The following is an 11088-nucleotide window of genomic DNA, read 5'->3' as shown; positions in this document are numbered from 1 at the left end:
TTACTTATTAACAATCTTAAAAAATAACATAAGACCAAAGACTGTGATCTCAGTAAATCACTCTCATAAGGTGAGGGAAAAACCTTAACGCAATTTTATTCTAAGTAGTGGCTCAGTTGCTGTTTATAACTCCATTCAAAAGAATTCTGGCTGAAAAGAACCAATTTATGGGCCTGCAATATGGCTCATTGAGAAAAGGTGCTTACTGTCAAACCTGATGATCTGAGTTTGATTACAGAGCCCATAAGAGAGAATCAGCTTTCACAAGTTGTCCTCTGACCTCACACACACCATGTCATGCACATGTTTACATGCATGCACGCTGTAAGAACTAAATCATTATGGTTTGTTTCCAGTGTGAGGTGTGCTTAGAGTTCATCAAAGTGTCATAGATAAGCAGGAGGTGCTAGGCCAGTCTCTCTCCTTGCTGGTACCCACATACCTCAGAACTCTGAGAGTTGGAAAATTGCAGGCAGTCTGCTACATGACTGAGCTTAGGATCAGATAAGGAGGTGTCTCAAGCTCCAGGATATTTATTAGATAAGGCTTTGCATCCTAAACCAACAGGATGGGTGTCTTAGTCTGTTTCTTAATTGCTGTGACAAAACACTATGACCACTACCAACTTGGGGATGAAAGGGTTTATTTAGCTTACAACTCCCAGGTCACAGTTCATCTGAAAGCCCAAGGAAGGAACTCAGGGCAGGAACTTGGAAGCAGGAGCTGGACCACAGGCCATGGAAGAATGCTGCTTACTGGCTTGCTCCCCTGGCACCTGCTCAGCCCGCTTTCTTATGCAACACAGGCCCACCTGCCCAGGGGTGGCACCACCCACAGTGGGCTGGGCCCTCCCACATCACTCATCAAGAAGATGCCCCTCAGACATGGCCACAGGCCAGTCCAATAGAGGCAATTCCCCAACTGAGGCTCCCTCAACCCAGGTGTGTCAAGTTGACACTAAAGCTATCCAGCACAATGGGGAATTTGGGAAGGGGCTATGTCAGAAGAGCTTGAAGATTCTAACTCTCTGGAATATCACCCTATGGGAAAAAGAGGGCAAAGATTTCTTATGATCAGGGACTTTTAAAAACCACTGCCTGGTGCCAAAATGCCATGCCAGCCATTTTGCCTTTTCCCCTTTTCTGCAGAATCATGTTCAAAAACTGTTTTGCTTTCATTAGTCTCTTGTATTTGTTATTACAGTGAAGGTCTTATTTCTTACATGCACCCACAAGATAAGTGTAATGAAGCAAAAGAACAGATTTTTCATTTACACTGGGGTTCAAAATCTGGCTTCTGCCACTTACTAGTTGTGCGACTTTATGCAAAATAGTTAACCTTTCTGATACTGTTCCCTTATCTGAAAATTGGGGAAAGCATTCAACTCACATTCTTTCCTTTATTAGCAATGATACCTTTGGGGGGAAAAAAGAACCTATTATCACAATTTTTGGACAGGCATTACCTTCACTGCAACAGATACTTGAAGTCATTGAAGTAGACTTAAAGAATCCTTTCTCCAGTGTTCAAGGTGTAGTCAGCACGTGTGGGTGAAATGGGATAAAATCCTAATATTAACAATAATTACTATTTATGAGCCTTTCTTAAATGTGCTGAGTATTGCTGTTATAAACTTTAAAAAAATATTTTATTTTTATGTGTATGAGATGCCTGCATGTGTGTAAGTGCACCGGTGTTGTGCAATGCCTGTGGTCAGAAGGTTAGATTCCTTTGGAACTGGAGCTACAGACAGCGGCAGCCCTGTGGATGCTGGGAATCGAACCTGGGTCTTCTGAAAAAGCAGTCTGCTCTTAACCTCTGAGTCATCTCTCCAGCCCTGCTGTTACAAACTTTATAGTTGGCTGATTTTATCCTCACAACAACGCTGTCAGATGGATGGAAACAGCCTCGTTTTGTTCAGGAGGAAACATCAGCTGAAGTTACTTTGTCCAGGGTTACAGTCAACGAGTAGTGGAATACAGATCAGAAGCCACGTTTTCCTTATTTCAAAGGCCCCTGTTCTTTTTTTCCCCAGCTGGCCTATAACTCACTATGTCGACCTGGATCTCACAGATTCCCGTCTCTGCCTCCCCAGTGCTGGGACTAAAGCCGTGCCCATCTGGCCCTGTTCTCGGAGAAGAAAACTGTGTGTGTGTGTGTGTGTCGGGGTGTTGACTCTGCTTTCCGTCATCTTGTGTGTGTGTCGGGGTGTTGACTCTTTGCTTTCCGTCATCCTGTGGCAGATTGTCCTTGGATCCTAAATTTCCTAGTCTATTTTTCCTTTAAGAAAGTTTAACAGCCCCTCACGTGGGAAGGTGGGTGGGACTCTGCGGGTGAATTCGCCCGCGGGTGGTCGGGGTGAGGGGCTCCGAGATGCGGCGGGTCAGGAAAGCAGCCACATTGGTGCAGCCAGGCGGAAGCCAGCGGTGCGGCCTGGAATCCCACGGGCGGAAAGGCGGAAGCCGGGCCTGCAACCTCCTAGGCCGCCCGGCCCCGCCCCGCCCACGCCGTGCCGGCTCCCGGGGCCTCAGGGCCAGCAGGCGTGGCCTGAGACCCCTTGGCCAATGGGCTAGGCCGCAGGGGGAAGGAGGTGGCCTGCGCAGGTGCCGCCCAGCCCGCCGGTTCCGTCGCCTCCATAGTGCGTGCGGCTTGGCGGAGGGGCCGGGCCTGCACTCTCTCCGCCTTCCTCCCCGCCTCCTGCCACCGGCAAGACCGGTCTTCCACATCCCGGGACCCAGTGCCATCGTCTGCCCGGAGCACGGTGAGGGCCTGAGGGAGCCCGCATGCGTGCCTTCCGCCGGTCCTCGGCGCCCGGGCCGAGGAACTAATCTTCTGATGTTGGCTCGGGCCCGGTGGTCCGCATCGGCTGAGGGCAGCGGGCGGCGTGGGGCGTGTGGATGAATGAGCAGCCCTCAGACTAGGCCGCGCGCCCGCCAGAACGGCCCATGCCTCGTCCCGGCACTCAGGGGAAAGCCTTCCCCTCAGGCCGGAAGCCAGTGTTCCACTCGGGAGGGGGAAGGTGCTGTGCGGGGTCCTGCTCGCCTGGGCGGCCGGCCACCCCTTGGGTAGGCCAGGCGGCTGGACGGGCTCTGCCCATGCAGTTCTTGGAGGCCTGGAGTTTGGCCCAGAACAGGTGTCAAGACCCTGAGAAGGGAGCTCCTTGGCCCTTGAGGTCTGGGATTACAGGTTGGGCTGTCACTTCAGGCGCAGGGCCCCAGCGTGGCTCTGGGAGGTACAGCCCAGCAGAAGACAGGGACAGTTTTAATTTCCTGCTTCTAAGACATGAAGTTACCGATGCTTCGTTAGTTCAGACTGCAGTGGTAAAGTAGGATCCATTTTGCACAGTGGACCTTGGAACCGGAACTAGCAAGAAGGGCTTAGAGAAAGTTTGGACTTAAAAAGCAAAACGTTGAAGGCATCTGCAATGGGGCTGTATAGCTTAGTGGTAGAGCGCTTGAGTAGCATATTTGAAGTCTTGGGTTGGATTAAAAAAAATAAAGCAACCAGTATATGCATTGTAGATTTTGAAGGTTGTTTATAAGGACTGATGAGCCCTACCTACAGTGTCAAAGGTGGAAGGGACTTGGGAGGACCTCCAGAATTTGGGTATGTTACAAAACCCGAGTTGAGAAAAGGGGAAGAGAGAGTTCCAGATAATGGAAGAATGCTTTGGTGAGGAGAGGCGACTTAGTTGCTGGTGTTTCTAGAATGGATTTTCTTTGACTTTTAATCTCTGCATCTGCATCCAAATGCTTTCCTTCATATAATAATATGGCAGGTTAAGAAGGTGGTTTGTTAGCAGTTAAGACAGAAGATTGGAACTAAATTTTATATTTATTTTTTATTTCTACTGCCACAGCCTGTCTGGGACCACTCAGAAGTGACTGCTTTGGCAAACATTAGAATCAGATCTGTTTACAGAACTCCCCACTCCCCTCTTTTGTTGAAAAATAAAATGGTTTTAGCTCTGTTTTAATTGTGGATTACTTAATAAGTAGTGTATTTTATTCTCTATCATCTGGCAATCTAGTTTATATGCTGAAATGTATTTTTTCCCATAGAGATAGTGAAAAGTTTGTTTGACATTTCAGATGCCCCCCAAAAAGGGAGGTGATGGACTTAAACCACCCCCAATCATTGGAAGATTTGGAACTTCACTGAAAATTGGTATTGTTGGATTGCCAAATGTTGGGTAAGTGGATATTGGGGCTTGTCATTTATTTTGTAAACTTTGGGATCATGTTGTAGAAGTAGAAGCACAGGCAATTAAAATCTAAATTAAAGAAAAAGGGCTAGAATATTAATATTTTAAAACTAGACTTTAATTTACATGTATTTTATTTGTTTAAAGATTTTTTTGCACAGATACCATATTGAAACTCGAGTTACTTACATTGTTTATTTTGCTAAACTTCAAGGAAGGAGTGAAAGTTGAATTATCAATGAGCCAGGCTAGCTACATGTGCTTGAAACATTGTTGGAAGAAACATAGTGTTACGTTTGATTGGAATTGTAGCTCCTACCTAGGCTGGTTATCCACAGGGTGTAGTAAGATAATTTAAGAAATAGTTTAAAACCTTATTATGATTCTTGAGAGAACAGGCTCTAATGGGTGGATTTTTACTGAATAAAGAGGAGCCTACTTTGAATATAATACTGGAAGTTGCCTGGTAATGCGTTTCTGTTACACATTGTGTAAAGGTGGAGACAGGGAATCCCCAGAGCAAGCTGACTTGGCAGACTAGCCAAAATGTGAGCTCTTGAGTTCAGGGAGAGACTTTGCCTTTACGTGATGTCGGCCCCATATATACACACATGCATCTACATGTTCATGCACCCCCCCATACCCTCACACACTTTCAAACATGCATATACATACACACATACAACACACATACACATGAAAAAGTGTTTAAATCTAGAAATTATGAGAACTGAATATGAATTTTGTAATTTTTAAAAATATTAATCATGCATTTACACATAAGACAGTAATAGAAAATATATGTGGTTCCTCCTACAAATTTATATACATGTAACTTAAGTGTTTGTGTCAGATCTTTTCATTATTTACCTTTCTATTCTATACCTTTTTTTTTTTTTTTTATTTTTTTGAGACAGGGTCTCCTTTTAGCCCCCGTTGTCCTGGAACTCACTATGTAGACCAGGCTGGCCTCGAACTCACAAAGATCTGCCTGCCTCTCCCTCCTAAGTGCTGGGATTAAAGGCATGTGCCACCATACCTGGCCTTCTATTCTATACCTTTTATTAACCTTAAAATACAGACTGTCTTAGCCAGGCATGGTGGCTCACATCTGTAATCCCAGCACTAGGAAGGCTGAGGCAGGAGCATCACTGTGAGCCTGAGGCCAGCCTGGTCTACATAGTGAGTTCTAGGCAAGCCTAGATTATAGAGTGAGACCTTTTTTTAAAACAAAGCAAAACAAACAGAAATAGTCTCAGGTGATTAGGGTAACAGACCTAGCATGGATTATGAAGGTGACTGAGGGCATTTTGGGATGTGCTTTGGGTCTTTTGATTGGTGGCAAGTAGGACAACCATGTTGTTCCATGTGTTTCTTGGCCCTCCTGTCAGAGCCCTAAGTGAATAGAGAGCATAGATGCTCAAGCCCCCCAGTTCTTAGATTCTTGTAATGTAAAACATGAGCAAATGTGGTTGTCCTAATTTCAGTCTCTCTTAGAGCTAGAGAGGGATACATTTTGAAGGGTTCCCTGCTGTGTTAGTCTGCTCACAAAGTAAGACTAAATAAAGAGTGGAAGAATAAACCAAACAATCAGGCAAAATACTGTAGGGCACTGTCAATAAATTTGAAAGCAAGAGATGATCATTATGTTTGCTGTGGGTTTTATTGCACTAGGAAAATGCTTTTAGATACTAACATTTGTCTCTTTGGAATTACTGTAGTCAGAGCATCTTGACTTCAAATGGGTAATTCAGAAGGGCCATCTTAACTGTTTTCTATGTGGATTTTAGTTATATAGAATAATTTATGTGAAAATAACCTAAAAGATTTTATTATCTAGTATGCTATTTGTGTTTTCAGTTTCATAATATTCCTCCTCAGTTTTATTGAAATATATTTTACATATAATAAAATTTTATTATTTATTTAGGTTTCAAAAAATTTTTATTTTTTGATTTTATGTATATTAGTGTTCTGCCTGCACGTATGTAAGTACACCTGTGTCATGCAGTGTCTATGGACGCCAGAAGAGGGTGATAAATCCCCTAGAAGTGGAACTATAGATGGTTGTTAGCAGCCATGTGGGTACTGGGAACTGAACCCAGGTCCTCTGCAAGAGGAGCCAGTGTTCTTAACCACTGAGTCATCTCTCTAGCTCTGAAAATTTTTTTTTTTTTTTTGGTCTTTTTGAGACAGGGCCCTTCTATAACCCCTGCTGGCTTGGAATTTGCTATGTAGACCAAGCTGGTCTTGATTTCACAGGAGATCTGCCTGCCTCTGCTTCTGGAGTGCTGGGATTAAAGGTGAACACCACACGTGCAGCCCTATTTGGTTTTTGACACAGGGTCTCCTTGTAGCCACAGCTGGCTTGGAATTTACTATGTAGACCAAGCTGGCCTTTTGCCTCTGCCTCCTGAGTGCTGGAATTAAAGGTATGCAGCCACCAGGCCCAGCTATTTTTATGTTTTTGGGACAGCGTCTCACTGTAGCACTGTCTGGCCTGCAACTCACAGAGATCTGCTTGCTTCTGCCTCCTTAGTACTGGGATTAAAGGCATGTACCACCATGTCTGACTTTATTTTTATTTACAAAAAATTTTTTTATTATTTTGTGTGTGTGTGTGTGTGTGTGCCTGAGGAGGTGGAAAGAGAGTGTCAAATCCCCTAGAGCTGGAGTTATAGGAGGTTGCTAGTTGCCCAGTGTGGGTCCTGGGAACCTAGCTGCTGTCCTCCATAAGTGTAGCAAGCACTCTCAATCGCCGAGCCACCTCTCCAGCCCCAAATTTACTTTTAAAAATATTTTAATCACATTTTTATTTCTTTAGTGTGTGTACGGGCACATGTATCATGGCATAGATATTAGAAGACAACTTGTGGGAGTTGGTTCTCTCCTTCTACCATGTGGGTTTGGGGGATCAAACTCAGGTTGTCAGGCCTGGCAACAGATACCTTAACCAGCTGAGTCATCTCTCTGGTCTGCATTTACTTTTTTGATGAGGATTCCTGAAGATTTAACTTATTTTAAAGGTATAGTTTATTAAATTTTGGCAATTATATGTGGGTTTACAAAATTACTTTTTGTAAAATGATCTTTATCAATCATGTCAGGTAGGGCTCATTGTAAGAAATGCAAATCTTGACTTTTTTTTTGTCTTTTTGAGACAGGGTCTCCTGTAGCTCCAGCTGTCCTGGAACTCACTATGTAGACCAGGCTGCCCTTGAACTCACAGAGATCCGCCTGCCTCTGCCTCCCAAGTGCTGGGACTACAGGCTTGCATCACCACGCCCTGCTAAATCTTGGCTTTTTTAAGTGAGAAAAAAGGCTTACTGGAAGAATTGAAGTAATAAATAGGTAGTCTTGAGAAGGTTTAGAAAGCCAGGGGAAGCAAGCAGATATTAGGTCCACATGGAGCTCAGCCACATGAACTCTTGAACTTCTTGATGTTTCTCATCTCCTGTTACCGTGCCTGTTAATTCAGATTCTTGGGCAAGGAACTCTCTCATTGGATGTGTTTAACATGGGATAGGTCTGCAAGAAATAATTTGGAAGACTACGGTAGTTTTCTTAAGAATGGTTTACTAGTAAAAAATAGGGATATTAAATGCCGAAACCATCTGTAAAATCTCTTGGTACTGCAGAGTTAGATGAATAGGGAGTCTTACTTTTTAAGTATGTATAAAGCTGATTAACTGCAAACTAAGAGGTTATATTTATAGCTAATCTGATTTTTTTTTGTTGTTGTTGTTATATTATTCAAGACAAGGTCTCATTCTGTAGCCCCTGCTGATCTAGCAGTTACTGTGTAGCCCACGCTGTCTTTGAGCTCCCATCAGTCCTTCTGCCTGAGTCCACTGAGTAATGGAATTATAGGTGTGAACCATCTTGCTGCCCAAAGCTAATGTGATATTTATTGAACACTTAATATATGCAAATCTCTGTTCTGAGTATTTTATAGATATTATCTAATTTAATAAGCTGTTTCAGAACCCCAATTACACTTTAAATTCCATGAAGGCAGAGATTGTGTTGTTCCTGTCTATTGGTATATTTCTAGTGCCTAGACAGTATTAGTAAAATAGTAAACACTTGCCAGGCGTGGTGGTGCACACCTGTAGTCCCAGCACTTGGGAGGCAGAGGCAGGTAGATCCCTGTGAGTTCAAGACCAGCCTGGTCTACATAGTGAGTTCCAGGTCAGCTGGGGCTACAGAGAAACCCTGTCTCAAAAAAACCAAAAAAAAAAAAAACCCACTTAATAATTATTATTTGTGAAGGTAGTAATTGTTTGTAAATGGGATAATTTTCCCCCTTTGATAGCCGTGTGTAGGTTTAATGATGAAGAGACATTTTAATGCTACTTTTTAAAGTTTTTTTTGAGACAAGGTCTTCCTGTAGCCCCAGCTGGCCTGGAACTCACTGTGTAGACCAGGCTGGTCTGGAACTCACAGAGACCTGCCTTCCTCTGCCTCCTGAGTTCTGGGAGTAAAGGCATGCACCGTCATGCGAGGCTTGTTAATGCTGCTTTTAATGAAGAAGAAAGGATATCCAGGCTAGCATTGAGATGTAGTTTCTAATTCTATCTTGCTTTTTCTTATCTTAGTGACCTTTTGTAAATTGGCTCCTCTTAGACTAATGTAATATTGTGGGTGTGAGCTAGAAGCTCCTGGGGAAACTACTTTTTAACATTCTAGACTTATGTCAGGGGCAGCTCTTCCTGTTACTGCTGCATTGCATGGTATCAGATTCATTATAGATATTAGAATACCCCAGATAACCTTGGTTTAAGAAGAAGTTTATTGTATAAAATTGTATGTTTTTGCAGTCAGAGATTGGTTACTTTAGTCATAGTCAGCTTTCTTTATGGTAGCCTTAGAAACCCAGACTTCTTTCAGCTTGTAGCCCAGCAGTGCCTAGGATTATGGTGTTTTCCTTCTGTGAATTCCAGGCATCTTGATCCTCAGAGGGTCAAAGGGCCAAATAATTTACCCTTTCCTTTAAACTGCCATACCATATTTTTGCTACCATACCTCTGTTAGAATGTAGTCACAAGAATTTCATTTCAAGGAAGGCTAGGAAATATAGTCCATATTTTAATATATATATGTGTATTTGCATATATATGTATACACACTGTATATGAGTGTGGGTTTGAAGGACAGGTAGTAACTCTGTTCTAATACTCTGAAACTGCTCCAGGAGAATAATTCTCTTACTTGGCTGGTGTTTCAGGGAATTGTTCTGTGGTATGCCTACAACCTGCCTTCTCCTAGTTTGCCAGAAATCAGGCTCAGAATCTATCAAAGTTGTTTACTATTACTGAGGGGAAAAGTTGTAGGAAATGCTAAAATAAGGTTCACATGATAATTACTATCAATGTTTTAAGTTATTTAATGTGTAGCTTACCACTTCAAAAGTTTTGTAGTGTAAAACAAATTTGTTGCTTCTCTGAATCCTTGGGAGTGACTGGATGAGATTTTTGCTGGTCTCACTTGGGATCTCTCTCTGGTTACATTTATCTGGTACTTAGGACTGTCAGGCAGATCCAAGAACTTGTGGGCTTTTTCCACAGGTCTGGGACTTGTCATAGTTACCTGGAATCCTGAGCCACTTCTGTTCTTTATACTGTCATCTTTCTTTCTCTCCAGGTAAACTTTAAGCTTTTTTTATAGCCTGCCAGATAGCTTCTGAGCCCTGCAGGGCCCAGCATACTTCCACCAAAATCTTTGGGTCAGAGCAAGTCTTGATATTAGCCTGGAGGCAAAAAGGGGGAGTGAAATAGAAATCCCCTCCTGATGATAAAAAAATTAGTGATCATCTTCAATCCATTGCAGTTAACTGTTTTCTTTTTTTATTTAAAATACTTAATTTATTATTTTTATGTGTATGATTGTATTGCCTGCATGTATGTAAATGTACCCATGTCATGCAGTGTTCATGGAGGTCAGAAGGGGGCATTGGAGCCCTTGGAACTGGAGTTATGGATGATTGTTAGCCACCATGTGGGGACTGGGAACTGAACCTGAGTCCTCTGGAAGAGCAACTAGTGCTCTTAACTGCTGAGCTATGGCTCCAGTCCCCTATTTTATTTTTTTTGAGACCCGGTTTTACTATGTAGCTCTGACTGGTCTGGAACTTGCTATGTTAACCATTCTGGCCCCTAACTCACAGAAATCTTCCTGGCTCCCCAGTACTGGGATTAAAGGCATGTCCCACTACATTAGTCACTTTCTGTTGCTGTGATAGAAACACTGACCAAAGCAAATTTATAGAAGGAAGGGTTTATTTGAATTTACGGTTCCAGGGAAATTACAATCCATCACAGCAGGGAGGCAAGGCGGCAGAGGTGGCTGGAAGAGGAGCAGCAGAAGCTAAGCTCTACATCTTCCAGCAGGCACAGGAAACAAGAGAGCGACTCGAGATCTGGAGAGGCTTGACAACTCTCTAAGCCCACCCCCAGTGACGTGCTTCCTCCAGGATAGCCACACCTGCTAAGACCTCCCGAAACAGCACCATCATCTGGGGACAAAATGTCCAAATACTTGGAGCCTATGGGGGACATTTTCATTCAAACCACCACAACCCCCCAACCCCAAACGTAGCTATTTTCTTGATATTGCTTGTGTGATGCCCAGGTATTTTCTTGGAAAAGTTTTCTTGACTGATTTTTTTTTTTTTAATTATTTTTATTTTGTGTGTATGCATGTATTGCCTGTATGTAGGTAAGTGCACCCGTGTCGTGCAATGCCCATGGAGGTCAGAAGAAGCTGTCGGACTGGAGTTACGGACAGTTGTTAGCTGCCATGTGGGTGCTGGAATTCGAACCAGAGTCTTCTGCAAGAACAACCAGTGTTCTTAACCACTGACCCATCTCTCCAGCCCCCTGTTT

At 43.3% G+C, this 11088-nt stretch overlaps 1 protein-coding gene across 1 annotated transcript in view; it reads left to right on the top strand.

Moving 5' to 3' along the window:
• The first annotated feature begins 2581 nt into the window (after positions 1–2581).
• Ola1 (Obg like ATPase 1) overlaps positions 2582–11088 on the top strand; it is a 186445-nt gene continuing 177938 nt past the window's right edge. Inside the window, exons 1-2 of the mRNA XM_008855282.3 lie at positions 2582–2761; positions 4092–4192. Coding sequence (XP_008853504.1) covers positions 4092–4192 — 101 coding nt within the window. The 5' untranslated portion in view covers positions 2582–2761. The remainder of the gene's footprint in view (positions 2762–4091; positions 4193–11088) is intronic.

The sequence above is a fragment of the Nannospalax galili genome, unplaced genomic scaffold (genome assembly GCF_000622305.1).
Source record: "Nannospalax galili isolate Female #2095 unplaced genomic scaffold, S.galili_v1.0 scaffold346, whole genome shotgun sequence".
Classification (NCBI taxonomy): domain Eukaryota; kingdom Metazoa; phylum Chordata; class Mammalia; order Rodentia; family Spalacidae; genus Nannospalax; species Nannospalax galili.
Note: the sequence above shows the minus strand (reverse complement) of the source record. Positions and strands in the feature narration are given on the sequence as shown.